Below are 17,673 nucleotides of genomic sequence, written 5' to 3'. Positions count from 1 at the left end.
TCTTCAATTCAATAGTTTAAAGTCAATTTTAAAAGGATTTTAAGCAGTACATTTTCAAGAGAATCTACTTAGTAAAAATTGCCCAACATATAGCACAATTGTAAAATACTGTATATCCACGGCTCCACTAGAGGTAAAAGACAGAAACACTAAAGAAAACAGCATATGGTCGGGGAAATCTGGAGCCTTGTTTCCAGGGATCACTTATGCCACAAATTCCACAATATTTGGCATATAGTTTTGACTGAAATCTTATGTTATATTTCAAAATAGATTTGATTAGTTCCCACCTTGGGAAATAAACCAAGAATTAGGTTATTAAAATATAAACCTACATTTAAAAATTAACCATGATATAAAATATAAAAATAAATGGCTCAGGTAACAAAATAGTCTATTGTTCTTTTATCTGATGCTCACCTATGGCTTTCCTTTTGCTCCTTCAGTGTGAGCACTTACTAGTAAGCAAGGAGTTGTACGGGTTGAACTACAGGATATTGACTAATGTCTATTTCACATGATTCAACCTAATGTGAAGAATGAGGGGAACGGGTGAGCAGACCTCTAGCACATTAGACTGTAGGAGTCCGATAAAGGACACCATGAAGTTCCAGAGCTCTTTTAAGTCTAGATCATCTTATATATTGAAATATTTCAAAGATGTGATGGTATTTGCCAATACTGAGCTAAGGATTGCTGGCATGGCCAACAGACTATCTAGTCTCTCTCCTTCTTTGACATATTCCATTCTACATAAACACATATAAACAGTTAAATTGAGTTAACTACTGGGGTAATCAAGAACAATAGAACTATGTGGATGACTTTCCTATATGACCATTGGTTAACCGATGCTCTACCTTCTAAGACTGCAGGGTCAGCCTCACTGAGGTCTGGTGACCTGACCATCCAAGGACTGAATTAAGTGAAATTATATTTCTTATGATGAAATTCCAATAAACCATTTGAGCCCGACAATCTTACCTGCTGGTGTGATCTGACATCATTGAAATTCATTTTTTTCCCCAAGTCCAGAATCACTGCATTCTTAGTTTCACGAATGTAATCATCATTCAGTGGTTGGGGAGACTTTGTATTTTTCTTCATTAGTCCCTGCGATGGCCTGTAAAATAAGTTCACACCAGACATACCCATGAAAAACCCTGGCCTGTGTCCAAAAGCCTAGATATCAGAGTGGCTGAAATGGCAGTCAGACACTAGGAGTCATCAGGCACTTATGGAGGGCATCTTGTGTACAGAAGTTGAGCACTGCACAGAGAATCTGTGTTTGTAGAGGTGTTTTCCATACTTAAATTGTTAAAAATTATTTAAAGTAATCATGCCCTTTGTTCTAAGGTGTTCAATATCCATTTAGTGTCTAAGAGATAGGATTATCTGGGAATCCACTAAATGAGAGTCCTGTCCCAGACCAAGCTATTGTATGCATAAATCCTTTCTTTAGTGACATCGTTTACATCAGAAACCTTAATGACACTTACACGGATGGTGCACTTCTAGGCAGCCCCATGGCATTGGTGGGTGGGATGGCAGGGAGAGAAGGCAGAACGGAGCTGAGGAAAGCCACTGGGTTCTGAATCCGGCTGGTGGGAGAGACAGGAGCTGGGGAAACACAGCGGGGCTGAAACTGGTTTCCACTGGAGATGGCAAATATGAGTGGCGGCTGTGCTGGCTCTATTGGAGCTGGAGGGGGTGGCTCGTTTTGGATGGAAACTCCTCCTAGAGGTTTGGTTTGCACGGAGGGGTGAGAAACTAAGAGGCTTTCTTTGCTCACTGTCCTCTGAATGGTTTGAGGAGTGCTGCTCAGGGTGAACACTGGAGAGCTGGAAGGGGACACAGTTGCTGCGGTGGTATTTGTAGAGGGGAAGAAATGCTTTGGCCGGGCCAAGCTGAAAGTCTGTGATGAAGGGGGCTTCACCTGCTTGCTGGACATTGTCACCGCCGGGGAAGCAGTGGAGTTCAAAACACTCATGTTGAAAGGAAACTCCTTAGGAGATGAAGGAGATGGGTTTTGCAACTGCTGTTGTTCCAGTAAGACTTGGTTGTGAAGCTGTTGTAGCTGGCTGGAATCACTGCACACAAGAATAGGGAAAGAGAAGGGAAATCTGTCACCATCGGCTTCACCCATCAGAAAATGCACAGACAGGCTGTTTACAACTTTATGCTGATTCAGAACCAGAGTTGCCAGAAATAAGCTAATCAATTCCTTGCGAGTTGTTTCTCCTTTCTAAATCTGTTTTATTCTAAGAAGGGAAAGAACCACCACAATGCACAACTCCAAAAGGCTTCATTCACATTGTAATCTCTGTGTTGTGACCCTGCAACATAGCAGCCCAATTTTAGAATGCTTACAAATCGGAAAAAAGAAATAGAAACAATGGTCCTCTGTTAGGAGTGCCTAAACTTCTGATAGGAGCAGGCTGTATCTCAGCTTTGGGACAGAAGACAGTGAGCTACACACTGATGTAAGTAACTGAATGTGTTGTATTCTTCATTTTGCCTCATTTTAAAACAAACCTTAATAAAGCCACAGGATGTGTCTTGGTGTTTCTCATCCTCTCTTGACAACAAAGCATCATAGATAAGGTGACCATATGACCTGATACATCCTGGGCAGCCTTGGTTTATGCCTGTTTTCCTGGCATAATCATTAATAGTGTTCTTTTACTCTCAAAAATAGCATGGTTTTAACAGTAGATTATATGGCCACCCTAAAAATAAACATTGCCTTAGCCTTTTCTTGTTCCTAAGAGGACAAAGAAGATCAAGCCGGGTCTACTTTCTTCTTTTATAGGAAGCTGAGTCACAGAAACATTATATGATTTGACTTAGGTCTCACGGTCTATTTAGTCTATCTTAACAAAATGGTTAATTATTTTTTAAGAAAAAAACGGAAAATGAAAATCTCTAAAAATTGTATATGCATAGAGCCATCAGGACTGCTAAACTGCTGGTTAGAAGAATTGACTCTCGGGGCGCCTGGGTGGCGCAGTCGGTTAAGCGTCCGACTTCAGCCAGGTCATGATCTCGCGGTCTGTGAGTTCGAGCCCCGCGTGGGGCTCTGGGCTGATGGCTCGGAGCCTGGAGCCTGTTTCCGATTCTCTGTCTCCCTCTCTCTCTGCCCCTCCCCCATTCATGCTCTGTCTCTCTCTGTCCCAAAAATAAATAAACGTTGAAAAAAAAATTAAAAAAAAAAAAAGAAGAATTGACTCTCGAGTGAGTAACCATAGGAAGATCCACAAAGGAGACTTTGGTGTCCCAAGTCCACCATGATTTTATGTCCTTCGGATTTTATGTTCTATGTTCTGGAACATAGAAGGTGATCTGGTGAACATGAGATCTATTAAAAATGAAAGGTTCTGTATTTTCCTACCATGAGGAAAGTCAATACCAACAGCAATAAAGTTGAAGCAGGAGGTTCTCCAAACCTTGTTTTTTTTTTAATTATTGGAGTTTAAGACCTTTTTCCTTCTTTTCATTAACATTTCTGATACACGATATATGGAAAAGTAACTTCACAAAACAGAGTCCCATCTGCTGTTAGATGCTACATACTGTGCAATCCTTTGTTCATCTATGAAAATTCTTGTTTTGAGTTAAACTAAGAATGCAGAAGCATTAGTCACTTGGCACGGTAACTTCTCTCTCTCCTTTTTATAAGTGAGTATATAAGCTGAGAGAATAAAGCAATATAATTAAAAATTAATTAAACCTTTCTGTTTCATCATAGATGATTCAGGCAATCAAGAGAAGCAGAAATATCTTTGTTAGATTATCCTTAGAAAATATAAAATATATACAATTAATATTGTTTCTGTTAGTGTTAATTTTCCCAATGGCATGAAAATATAAAAATCTTTACATTTTTAATAGATATCATATTTGTCAGGTCACATTCTGTGATTGCTACAGTCTGAAGATAATGCTATATGGTTTTCAGGACATCTCTGCATAGAGTAGTCTAAGTAAAGTTTAGCCTTATGATATTGCAGAAATATTTTATTGTGGTTACAGAAATAGAAAAAGTAGTATCTGACAAGTAAGTAATCTTAGAAAGATGATGATGATAAAAGGGGCAGGAAGGCATTTGGTATTGATTGATTCTTATTTTCTTTTTGTTCCCATTGAATAAAAACTAAGAACCAGATTTTCACTTTATTTACTAAAAAATTTTTTTTAACATTTATTTATTGTTGAGAGATGGAGCATGATCAGGAGAGGGGCAGATCCAAAGCGGGCTTGGGGCTCTGAGCTGTCAGTGCAGAGCCCAAGGTGGGTCTCGAACCCATGAGCTATGAGATCATGACCTGAGCTGAAGTCAGATGCTTAACCAACTTGGCCACCCAGGTTCCCCCAGCTTTTCACTTTAAATAAAACTTCCAATGGCATGTTAGCCTTTATCATTCAATTCAGTATATTGGGTTATAGAGGGCCACAAACCTTAAACATAATGATATGTGAGATACACTGTCAAATTGTTTTGATTATCTATGTTTTGGGAAGAATTCATTTGAGAATAATGTCTCTTTTTGTTTGAACGGGGTTTCTTTTTCTCATTTTATTTAAGGTCTTGTTTCAGAAGGGATTTAAAATAGCTATTTGGATTAGCTTATTCATTACATCAGGTGTCAATTCCATTATTCAATGAATGTTTATTGAATTTTCTGTGTTTACTTTGCTAGGCACTTTAGGAGATATAAATATGCCCAAGATAGTATGAGCTATTCAGGGCTCAAAAATCTTACTCTACATACATATAACGTAAATAACCACTGGTTATTTACAGATAACATGTGGAACTTATCTACCGCTTTAATAATGAAGGTACAAAGTTCAATGAAAGAATAAAGGAAGGGAAAATTAATTACAATGGCTACTAGTTCTAAAATCCTGAGTAACATCTCTAATTCAGAGTAACAACCTGTCATAATTGCTATATGCTCAGCTGCTCTTTTGTTGTTGCTAATGAGGATTTCTGAAGTCAGGTTTATACCCAAGCTTTCTTTTATTAGCTTTCAAGCTGACATCAAGCTTTCTTGTACCCAAGCAGATCTATCAGCTCTCTTGGGTTACCTGTAAATATCTTCTCTTTGCCACAAAATAATTTAAACACAATGCTCAAGAATATGGTTTCTGCAGACAGACTTAGGTCCTAATCCTGGCTCTGCCACTCATTATCTGTGTGGCTTGGGGAGTTTCTACATTTTTTCTGACCCCGATTCCCTCATAAATAAAACAGGAATAAGTAATATCTCCACATTGTTGTGAGAATTGATAAAGCACCTAAAACATAGAAGTAACCAATAAATGATGGCTATTCTTTAGTTTCTGAACTATATGTATCAATTTCAAGATTCTTAAGAATGAAGATGAGAGTTTCAGATTTGTAAGAATGCTTCGTGTTGTGGTTTCTGGGATACAAAAGAATTTCTTAGGGGTTTTGAACTGCTGAGATAAAAAGGCTTAATGACTAAACAACAACAACAAAAAACTTGGGATACTGTATCAAGTACTTTTGAAAGCAATTTTGGCAACAAAAATTTCAGGCAGTGTGTGCTGGACGGAGCTGGCTCTCGATTATTCTGGAGAGCAGATTGTGCACATCTCATTCCAATTCCCAGTTCAATGACCTTGCTTTAGCAGCCTGAAATAGAACATGGTGGGAGAGAATTGGCAAACGCTAGAAATCAGGGCTTTCCCGTCTTCATCCGTTGTTAAAACATTTGCCAGCACATCACTGATTAGGATAACTAATTCTGAGTAAATATGTCTCTGCAATTGGCTTTTAGCTGTGTTTTTACCAGTGGCAACCAAGCTGGGAGAATCACCAAGAGAATCACCAAGAGACAAACAAACCTCAATGATTTAGACACCATTGCTCAGAGGGTCAATCGGCCGGGGAAAAGATCCAGGCCTAGTTATTATTATCTTTTTAAATGTAGGTCAGTTGTTCTTATCTTAAACTTTAGTGAGCCTCAGAAGCCTCTGGAGGGCTTGTTGAAACACAGATTCTGCCCTCCTTGCCCCCACACCCAGCTTCTGATTCAAGGCTGGAGAGGGACCTGAGAGTCTGCATTTCTATCAAGCTCCCAGGTGATGCCAGTGCTGTGAATAGCAAGGCCGTAGGTGGTTCTTATATGAAACCGGGGCTGAGAACCACTGCTTTAAAAAAACACTTGTCCTCCAAACATAGGCTTTTCCAGTACATTCTGATATTTGTCTGACATTTTACTCACTTTAAATGTTAATTATTGTTGTTTCCTGAGTGTGGTGGGATGTGTGTATGGGGTGGGGTGGAATGACAAAAGGTTGTAACTCAGACTTTCCAACTTTGGGTCAGTAGTTTCCAAACTGGATGAACATTAAAATAGTCTGTGGAGGTATTCTGATTTAGTCGGGATGGAAGGCATAAATATTTTTTAAAAGCTCCACATTTATGGGGCGCCTGGGTGGCTCAGTCGGTTGGGCGTCTGACTTCAGCTCAGGTCATGATCTCGCGGTCCGTGAGTTCGAGCCCCGTGTCGGGCTCTGAGCGGATGGCTCAGAGCCTGGAGCCTGCTTCCGATTCTGTGTCTCCCTCTCTCTCTGCCCCTCCCCCGTTCATGCTCTGTCTCTCTCTGTCTCAAAAATAAATAAACGTTAAAAAAAAAAATTTAAAAAAAAAAGCTCCACATTTTATCTAGAGTGTAGCCAGTATGAAGAATCACTGCTCTAGACAGCTTGAATTCAAGTCGAAAATTTCAAAGTCTGAGTTATTTAGGCTTTGAAGATACAGTGTTTAAAAATGACAGTTTCTCTTTATTTTCCAGTTTTAATATCTGTAGGAATTATGTCTATTTCCTGTATGATGGCAAATTGAAGGAACAAACAGAAAATTGTATCCTCAAGATTATTCAGAGTCGATACATTTTATTGCAAAACCTAAAAGATTAAAAACAAAGAAGTCAAAACCAGTAAGAAAATATTGTAGACACATAGATATAGAGAGGACTTGTGTGTGTGTGCATGTGCACATGAACATATATATTCATACCTCTACGAATACAAGCCTCACACACAAGAGAAAACTTAAGGAAGGCAAAAAAGATTAAAGAATCATATAGCACTCAGGACTTGATTTATAGAGGGTGTTACTACATAACTTAGTAGAAAAAATTATTATATTTATTGAAAGTCTCATGTGGCAGATACTGCTGACTGACTACTTAATTCTTCCCTTTGTAAAAGAGCTTGATTTTATTCAAGGAGGCAATATATGCAGCCAAGGACTACACTTCCTAGTCTCTTTTTCAGCTAGTACACCATGTAACTGAGTTCTGGCCAATGAAATGCAAGCACAAGATTTTGGGTAAGACCTAAGAAGGTTCCTGGAAAGAAGTTTGACATCAGGACTTCACTCATTTGCCCTTCTTGCAGCTTGAAATCAGATGTGATGACTACACTATCAGCCACCCTGGACCATGAAGGGATCTGGAGAAGAAGCCAGTGCTGAAGGTGGCAGAGCAGAAGACAGGAGACTGGGTTATCAATGACTATGGAACCACTGTAACAGCCCTAGACTGTTCATCTAATTCCTTTATTTAAGAGAAAAACCCTCGGGGTGCCTGGGTGGCTCAGTCAGTTGAGCGTCTGACTTCAGCTCAGGTCATGATCTCGCGGTCCGTGAGTTCGAGCCCCGTGTCAGGCTCTGTGCTGACAGCTCGGAGCCTGGAGCCTGCTTCAGATTCTGTGTCTCCCTCTCTCTCTGCCCCTCCCCCGCTCATGCTCTGTCTCTGTCTCTCTTTCTGTCAAAAATAAATAAAACATTTTAAAAAATTAAAAAAAAATTAAGAGGAAAAACCCTCATGTATGTAACCCACCATTTGTTTGGGGTTTCTGCAACATGAACCTACACCTAGTCCTAACTGACATACCTAATAGCCCCTGAACAGTCTCCGGGTAAGAGGAGATCCTACAAAAAAGGCAATCCCCAAGGAAACTGTTTTGGGTTACCTGTTCCCAAAACTCCCTTTTCTGAAAAATTCCCCCACTGCCCACCCTGCTGCCCTTCACAGTTCTGATTCCATCCATTTGACTCTTCTTTTCTCCAAACATAAATCCTTTGCACCTGATTAGGCTGGATCAGCTGGTATTTGGAATTGAACTGCTATGAACAATTTAATTAGCAGTAGAACTTGACATAAATTGTAGGATGGGACATGCCATGATGGGCCAGGTATGAATTGATGAGTCTCCAAAGAGAGGATTGGAGAGGATATGCAAAGAAGCAAGGAGGTGCTCAAGACAGAGAGTGAGTGGTGGACAGAGGCTTGGGTTATCCTTCTCCAGGCAGGGATTCTCCAGGCTGCCTTTTGTTTCCCATTCTTGCTTATTTCTCTACAATAACCCATTCCCTCTTTTTGTTTCAGTGGATTCCTATTTCCTGTGACCAGTAGAACTTTCAGGGGACAGAGACATTTTTGGATGTGATTTTCCAAGAGGCATGTTTCATAACATTTAATTTCATGCTCAGAATTTTGCCTTATGTGGTAGTGAGAAGAATATAAAACTAAACATGACCTGCTTCCAATGAACATCTTGTGTTTTGCACAGAGAAACTCATGAGGGGAGCACTGTTAGTATAAGTTTTAATGTTGACGTTTAAAGGATTATGTAACTATAAATATAATTTTTATAATTTTGACGTGTGGATCAAACAGAACATAGGAGTAGTATCATGTTCTGTGTTTGCTTTATAATGGATAAGCATTAAACATTGCAGCATGGCTCCACTGGAAGCTCTCTCGGGGGTTAGGGCGACAGCGTATCAGTCCCCAATGGGAGTCTGAAGATCATGACTCCTCCATTCTTTCATCCCCATTATATTTATACAAAACCTACTGTGGTCACTACCGCATATCCAGCCATAGCAAAGAACAAGTACTAAATATGTTTTCCATAGTGACTACAAACGCTTTAGTTGAAGCAGAAATGGGAAAGGTAAGAATAAAATTACAGACCCTAAGGAATATTAGATGCAAGAAAGGGTTTATAAAAAGAGTGTAGAAGTGCTTCAGCTGGAGCCCTCTAACATTAGACAAACATCTTTATCAGCTAGTTTAGGGGTAACATTAGGTGTAACATTTCTCAAAGGTAGAATATTTGACAGTAAGGATGGTAGTGATAGTACACTAACATTGATGTAAGGATTTATGGTTTGCAAAGCATTTAAAGTGTATTTTCTCAGGGTGTCTGGGTGGCTCAGTCTGTTAAGCTGTCTTCAGCTCAGGTCATGATCTCACGGCTGGTGGGTTAGAGCCCCGTTGGTCTCTGTGCTGACAGCCCAGAGCCTGGAGCCCGCTTCAGATTCTGTGTCTCCCTCTCTCTCTCTGCCCCTCCCCTGCTTGTGTTCTGTTTTTCTCTCTCTCAGAAATAAATAAACATTAAAAAAAATAAAGTGTATTTTCTCATTTCATAATTCCCTTTTTCAGCACCATTATTTTTAAGGGTACATTCAGAGAAGCTCACAGGCACCCTGGGTCATCCATTCTACTTCTTACTTACAGTTTGGGTTTGGCCAGAACTGGAGGGGGTTCTTTGACAGGCGAAGAAGGCTCAGGGATTTTTGCTGCCTGTCCATTGAATCTCTCTGGGAAAGAATCAGGCCTTGTCTGGTTGGTGGTCACCACGCCACCCTCAGAAGATGCTTCACTTCCTTTGTCATCTTCAGGCAGGTTGAAGTGCACACGGAGCCCAATCCTCGAGCTGGACCGGGGCTCATTATGGTTTACTAGAACCCCTTCAAGTTTGGGTTTAGGGGGTTGTTCCACAGAAGGAGGCTCTGGGTTGGGTGGGGATGGTTGTTGCTCAATAACAGCCAGGTTGGTGGTGGAGTTGGCTGGGTGAAGAGACCCATTATTTCTGAGGTCTTCATTTCCTGAAAGGACAACAACAGGACCTGAGCTGTTAGCCTCACTCAATAAGACTGAGATAAGATTATAACTGTGAGCTGGGGGCATGTGTCCAAACCAGATGAGTATGCTAATGGGAGAATGCTTGTCAAAAACAATGACCATAATCTGGGGCATTAAAAAATGGTGCAGATACAGGAAAAAACTAAACTAAAAATCTAAGTACCATTTTGGAAAGAATATTCAAAGTTTATATAAGACCAAGGAGATGTTTTCTTAGGGAACAGAATAGATAACAGTAGGATAATGGATAGTGGTGGTGGTCATAAGTGCAATAAGAAACTGAAAAAATTGGAAATTGTTTAAGAACATTTTCCTTGATAATTCAAATTTCTTTTAGGAGAACCAAGCTAGCTTCATAAGAAAACCAGTAAAGAAGGATAATGCAAACACTCCCTACTCATATTCAAAGTCATGGTCTAAATTGTTCTGGCATTTCAAGGGCCCTTACCTCTTACGTCGAGTTGTGCGATGCTTGACACTGTGCCATATTTGTTGCTCGCGGTACAGGTGAAGCACCCAGAATCTTCTGCAAACACCTCAGCAATGACCAAAGTACAAATCTCCTCTAAATGCCAGTAAAGCAGAATGGTTACTCACTCAATTATAGAAATGGAATTACAAAATTTACTGATATCAAGTGATCATTCTATAGAAGTCAATGTAAGAAGTAGATTCTATTAATTGTTTGAAAATAATTAGTCCAATTACTTGATTGAATTGACTGATGAGCAGGCTAAAGTGAACCAAAGGATGTAGAACAAAAAACTTCACATAGACTATTGGCAAGAGGATTTTATGATAATACTATATCTTAATATGTTGTCAATTCTCAGGTTATTTTCTATTTTTTGTCATCAGTCCAGATGACAAAAATAGAACTGAGAAACAATAAACTTAAAAATTACAAGAATAAGTTAGGAGTTAAAGCAGAAGGAGATTTGTGTGAAGTAAAACAATTAATAAAACATTTTTAAATCTAGGATTCTCATTATGTCTGTGGGGAATTTTGCACTGAGGTAATTTTAAATGAAGACCACAACTTTGGACAAGAAATATTTTGTGGAGCTAATAGTAATTAGCTGATGAAGTAGTTTGAAATTCTGGGTGAAAGAAGAGCAAAATGCATTTTTTCCCTTTGCAATGCTATGGCAATTCTTATGGATTACTTTAATATACAGCATGGACCCCCTTTGAATAACTACAAAAGTGATTCCCACAATGAACCATGTGATTATAGCCTAAAATTATTATGGTTAGATAATCCTTGACAGCTAATGAAGAGAGGTGTAAGATGGTAGCATAAACCATCAATTACCACTTAGTAGACCTGACACTGAAAACAAAACTAACAAAAGCATGGTTGTATTAGGAGGGACAGGAGGTCACAGCAGACAGTGTTGAGTACCTGCTCCATAGCTCTTCATCTTCCTCCTGACTAATAGAATTCTGGCTTTGTCCACCCTCTTTGAAGTGGTCATGTGCTTCAGGGCAACTTGGCCTCTGCCAGTCTCAGGTGGTGAATCATGATTGGTCATGCTAAGCCAGTCATATTAACTCTATCCTTGCTAAGTGATATCATGCACCACACAATTACAGTCAGTAAAACAGGAAGAAAATCTCTTGGTGAGTTTATAGGAAAGTTTTCCTGCTCTTTAAAGAGAACAAAAGAGAGCATTGTTCCCTATTTTTGCCTGTGCAGTGGGTCATCTGCATGCAATACCCAAAAACTGTGGCAGCTGTCTTGGGTAGATGAGTAAAACAAGGCTAAACCTGAAGCTAGTGGAATGGGAAATGGGCCATGATGGCCTTAGAGATGCTAAATCATCCAATCTCAAGACTGCCATTTATCAGGGCACCTTGCTATGTGAGAAAATACATTTTTCTTAATGCTTAAGCCACTTTTAGTTAGGTCTTCTTCATCGCTGCTCAAGAATCCTAAATGATGGAGAGACAAAGTTTAGTTTTGGTGTCTCTCTGTCCTTTTTCTGAGTCCTTGGCCTATGCTTTCTTCTCTCTGTTCCCCTTCCCAAACATTTATACTCTCAGCTTTCAGGGATCACTTTCAGAAAATGATCTGATAAATTTATTCACACTACACTGTATGTGCCTGATAAAACAAAGTATTTTGTGTCCAAAGGGTATTTGCATATATAAGATGGACAAGAGGTCTCTGGCTATGAAATTTAGACCATGGATCTGGGAAAGGCGAGACTTGTTTTGGGAAGGGACCCTTTTGGGGTGACTCTGAAATGATTTTGTGTATGAGATTGCCTAGTGGAAAGGTCTGCTCCACTCTGAATGAAAGTGTCAAAACCTGAAATATTTTCTTTTATCTATCTATCTATCTATCTATCTATCTGAGAGAGAGATTGGGGATGTGTGCAACGGGCAGAGAGAAAGGAAAAGAGAGAATCTTAAACAGGCTCCATGCCCAGCACAGAGTCCAGCTTGTGGCTCCATCTCATGAACCCTGAGATCATGACCTGAGCTGAAATCAAGAGTCAGACACTTAACCAACTGAGCCAACCAGGTGTCCTAAAAACGTGGCATATTTTCAAGGGGAAAAATACCACTTCAGTACAAGCAATGCAACAGTAAGGCTGCTCTGGTCTTTGCTATGTATCCCCAAGGACCTACTGTAGGGCTGTGCAACAGAGATGTTCAATGTCTACTTCTGGAATACCTTTCATTCATTTTTCACAAGAGAGAACTATAATAATAAAATCCCAAACCATCATTCTTACCCAGGGGTACAAATACAATCTAATTTTCCAGGGTAATTACAGAGAAGACTTTCAGATATTTCTGCTGTGGTTTGTGAGTAACTTGTATTTTCTAGAAGTAAAACTTCACCTACTGTCACTCCCATGTCATTTTGGTATCTTCCCAACCAAATCTAATAACATCATGAATAGGTTGCTTCTGCAAATTTCAAAATCTGGTGGGTGAGTTTTGAGCCACATAAGCTGTGAAGGTGGAATTGATCTAGCGTCATGGAAATTGCTCTGCCCAGTTTCGGGAGGTCACATGTAGGAGCCAAAGAGGGAAAATCTTCCCAAGAAACATCCCTCAATAACGAAGAACTAACTGCATTCATATTCAGTATTGGATATAAACTTCAAATTTGCATATGCGCCCCTCCTTTCCTTCTCCTTCAGTAATAGCTAGAGTTGGTTGGAATCTTTTTTCTAAAACCTTATTTTTCATTTTTTTCTTGACACCGGTGTAACCAATGTTTTATTATTTATATAATATATATAAAATCACTGATTTATGAGTATATATTTATATGCATGTAAAACCACAGATCATACGCTAACAAATTAAAATGATCTTTACCTGGTTCTGCCATGGATCGCGGTTCTAAAAGAAAAGAAAAATGAAAAGATTCTAAGCATTTATTTTACTAAGAGTCTATATTTTCGTCAGAAGCTTCCTATAGAACTTTAGTCTCTTGTATATTCATGAGTGATCTGATAAGGTTAATTTGTAAATGTGAAAGTACAATGACCTAAGCACCAATGACCTCCACAGGGCCAGGGCAGCTGTCACAGCAGGGCCACAAGAGAGCTGCTAACAACATGATGTTGCTGTATTTTGGGACACACCTGGTTTTCACTTGGGACACATAAAGCCATAGGTGAGGAAAAGTTACTGAGTTAGGGTTTTAGGAATGACTTGCTTTTATTGGTACCCATTCAGCCTCATCTGAAACACAAGTTTCAAATTTGTGAAGACTGAGAGCTCATTCTTGGCTTTGGGTTCTCACATCCTAATGAAACATAGACTGTACCTCCTGCTCTAAGGTTTCTAATATTAAGAGCCTCAGGATAAATAACAAGAGGGCAGGGTCTTTGTCTTAGAATTCTTTGACATTCCTGAAAGTGCCAGCATGGTACTGAATACCATGGTGTTTAATTACAGGTATTCAGTAACAGTTGTTAAACTTAGTTATGACCTTCTACACTGGTACAACTATTCAAGTTTTTTTTTCTGAGTTTAAATGGTATTCAGATTATATTATCGTTGTTGCTACTGCTGTTAAACCTGACAGCAGTTTGATTCATACATCAGTGATAGGCAGAAACAAATTAACAGAAAAGCAAATAAATTTCAGTGTATTTTGTGACCGAAATGGGTCAAGGTGAAAGCACTACATGATAAGAAAAAGAAGAACTAACCACTTGAATATATAAATAATTCTTACTATAAAAAAGAACGGAACTTCAATATGAAAATAAGCAAAGGATATAACAGGTAATTTAAAAATAAAGAAATATAAAGACCCAATAAACATGAGAAAAAGTTCCACTCCACATCTAATTAGTGAAGTATAGATTAAAACAATTGTTCCCATTTGGGGCCTATAAAATTAGTGAATATCAAAAAAATGTTTAATATCCATTGTTAGTGAAGGCATGAGACAAATGGCATTCCCATATAGTGCTGGTTGTATAGAATAAATACGGCTTGGACAACACATGTCCCAGTACATTTGGGATAGGCCTGTTTTATTCCTGGAATCTCTGTGTAACTAAGAGCAGTATCTTTCACTTTTTTTTAAAATTAAAGATCTTATTTTTAAGTTATTTCTACACCCAGTGTGGGGCTCGAACTCACAACCCTGAGATTAAGAGTTGCATGCTCCACTGACTAAGCCAGGTGCCCCTCTTTCACTTCAAGGTGTCCCAGACTGGACGATCTATTATGTGATTATCCTCAATTTAGTTTAACCTTTTGGCATGGCATTTTGGCAATATACATTGAAAGCCTAAAAGAGGTGAATTTATACTAGCAATTCTAGTTCTCTTTATTCTATAGATACTCACAAATATTTTCTGTTACATGCATTTAAGCAGTCTATAAAATTAAAATTTTTTGAACAATCTAAATGTTCAACAGGAGATTAAATAATATAAATTGATTGTACTGATTTATTTTATTTATTTTTGTACTGAGTTGTTTTTAAAAGAAAGTATATTTATTAACATGAAAAGATGTTCATGAAACGTTGAGTAAAAAATCAATTTACAAAAAAGTATGATTTTTTTATTTTTAAAAAACATATGCATGGAGAAATTTGGGGGGAATATACAACAAAATATTAATTGGGTTTAGTTCAGAGGATTATGATTACAAGTAATTTTTCTTTTATTCTTTTACTTATATTTCAATTAATTGTTAAGAAGTTATAGAAATAAATGAACACAATAAATTCATTAAAATTATCTGAAAAATAATTTGAAGTATCAACTTACTTTTCTGTAAAATTCTAAAATCTGGAGAATCTTCTATTAAGGTCCCTTCTCTATACCACTCAACTTTAGGAGATGGGGCTCCTTTGACTCTGCATTCAAAGACAACCAGCTGACCTTCAGAGGCTGATAAATTTTGTAACATCTATAATGAAAAGAATATTGTTAAAACCAAAGACTATACATTTTTGGAATCTAGTTCCAGTGCCGAATTTTAGAAAAAGATACTGTCGCCTTCACATTTGGTTTTTCTCCAAATCTTCTACATCTCCAGCAGCTCCAATTCTGTGGATATTCATTGAGTCTATTTTGGAAGATAGAATCAATCAACTGAGCCCATATGAAGCTTTGCCCTCATTATTCTCTTCCTTTTCCTCTCTGTTGTTGTACCAGACAACTTTACTAAATACTAAGTGAAACATTTTGAGGGTTTGCAAAAATGCTGATTTTTGGTAAAATACCTCTGTTCTTAAATGCCCAAGTGGAGTTTGTTTTCCAGAAATAATGACAATTTAAGAAATCTGCAGGAATATCTTATTAGGTGCAGTCAGCATGGTGGTAATGTATTTTTCCACACAAAAATGTCACTGCTCATGAGGTGGGACATCTCTGTAGCTCAAGTAACTGACTCTATTTGCCTGGCTTTGCCTTGTTTACATACTGTAGTCCCAGAAATTGTCTTTCATTTTGTTATCTTGTTTTCCTTAGGTGTTCTTTATAGTACAGTTTCAACGATCCATTGAGGGATATAAACAATGACAATCTCCTTAAAATCATAGTCACAAGTGGAGTCTTATGTCATAATAAAATATGTTGTAATTTTGTGAAGGCATTGTTAAATGCTTTTCCACACATCCATGAAAAAGGTTTACAAAACCACTTTGAATGATAACATATCAATATATTCTATAATAGACTCTCTGGGAGAATGGAACTCACATTTTCCATTCATAACCAGTCTTTCAGTTGTGATTTGTGAGCTTAAAGTCACACATTCATTTGTGTAGCTGGTACTTCATTTGATTATGAAATTCTTTGGCATGTGTGTGGCATATTTTTGTTTCTAATGTTAGTCCAAACATTATAAACATGGAAAGGTTATGATTAACTTCCTCCACAAGCTCTATTAGTAACAAATGCTGCAAGGCTTTCTATTATTACATTTTGGGGGTCTGTATTAAGGAAATACTGGCTCCTGCATCAGAGAAGGGGAAAGCTGGTGTTTTATTTATTTATTTTTGCTTTTGTCATTCACTATTATAAATATTCTGTGATTATTTGTAGCTATTTTATGTAAAATTTATGATATTTTGTACATGACGTGGTCCCATCATATTTGTGGCATTTGTCTAAGGAATCTAGGGGTGGGGATAACCACACAACTTTAGCTATATATAGTAGATGACTTTTACCTTAAAGGTGTGTAAGTTGATATTTTGAAAGCCAGGGGGCGCTGTAGATCAACATTAGTGTTTTGTTCTTTATTCAAGATGAGATTTGCACAGAGGGGTCTCTGAATTAATGAGGAACTACTTGATTAAAAAAAAAACCCTCATTATTCTTTGTATACCCTCAACAATATCTTCTAGTGACAAGAAAGAAATATTCTTAATAAGCAGGGAACATCAAGGAGTCTTGGGTGCTCCTGGCAAGCTGGCGGATATGCTCTCAACCCTGACATCTGAGCAAATTCTGTGCTAACGTGGCAGCTTTGAGGCCTATTGAAACCTTTAATAGCAGTTGGATATCTCCATGGGATTCATATAAAATAGAGTTTCATTTCTTGAGACAAACAAATTAGAAAACCAAACCAAGAAAAAAAAGGTGGTGGTGGCAGAAGGGACTGAATAAATTAAATATGGCATCCCGATTTTTTTTTTTAATGTTTATTTATTTTTGAGACAGAGAGTGTGATCGGGGGAGGGGCAGAAAGAGAAGGAAACAGAGGATCCCAAGCGGGCTCTGCACTGACAATAGCGAACCCGATGCAGGGCTCAAATACACAAACTGTGAGATCATGACCTGAGCCCAAGTTGGAAGCTCAACGGACTGAGCCACCCGGGAGACCCAAAATATGGCATACTTTTTAAATGAAAGTAAGAAGAATGTTCTTACATGGCTTGCAGTTCAGTTCAGATACATCAGGCAATTCTCAATCAGTAGAGATTACACCAAAGCCCTGCTTGCAAAAGGATAGCCTTGAGAAAATACATTGCTCACAATTGAGGCCAACATTAATTGGCTGTAATTACTCACCTGACATTGAAGGTCAAGACTTGTGTTCTATTTAAGAGGCCAGCCAAGATACCCTAGATACTACAGTGTATGTAATATGCCTGTTAAGTGTCTGTGATATGAGATGGAACCTCATTCCAGTTGATACATCATCAATACTCAGTAAGAGAAGTGCCAAGGGTCATCTTACAAGTCACTTAGAAGAAGTTGTT

The 17,673-nt window shown here is 38.3% G+C and overlaps 1 protein-coding gene across 3 annotated transcripts in view; it reads right to left on the bottom strand.

Annotated features, from left to right (window-relative positions):
* The window catches only part of MYPN (myopalladin), a 106,245-nt gene that overhangs the window by 28,237 nt on the left and 60,335 nt on the right, over nt 1-17,673 (bottom strand). For all 3 annotated transcript variants that reach the window (XM_043596466.1, XM_043596465.1, XM_043596464.1), the window contains exons 7-12: nt 15,230-15,371; nt 13,311-13,334; nt 10,420-10,536; nt 9,562-9,934; nt 1,500-2,090; nt 985-1,123 (exon numbers count right to left, since the gene is read on the bottom strand). In XM_043596466.1, coding sequence (XP_043452401.1) covers nt 985-1,123; nt 1,500-2,090; nt 9,562-9,934; nt 10,420-10,536; nt 13,311-13,334; nt 15,230-15,371 — 1,386 coding nt within the window. The remainder of the gene's footprint in view (nt 1-984; nt 1,124-1,499; nt 2,091-9,561; nt 9,935-10,419; nt 10,537-13,310; nt 13,335-15,229; nt 15,372-17,673) is intronic.

Source organism: Prionailurus bengalensis, chromosome D2 (assembly GCF_016509475.1).
Source record: "Prionailurus bengalensis isolate Pbe53 chromosome D2, Fcat_Pben_1.1_paternal_pri, whole genome shotgun sequence".
In the NCBI taxonomy this organism is placed as follows: Eukaryota; Metazoa; Chordata; class Mammalia; order Carnivora; family Felidae; genus Prionailurus; species Prionailurus bengalensis.
This window is presented reverse-complemented; position numbering and strand designations above follow the sequence as displayed.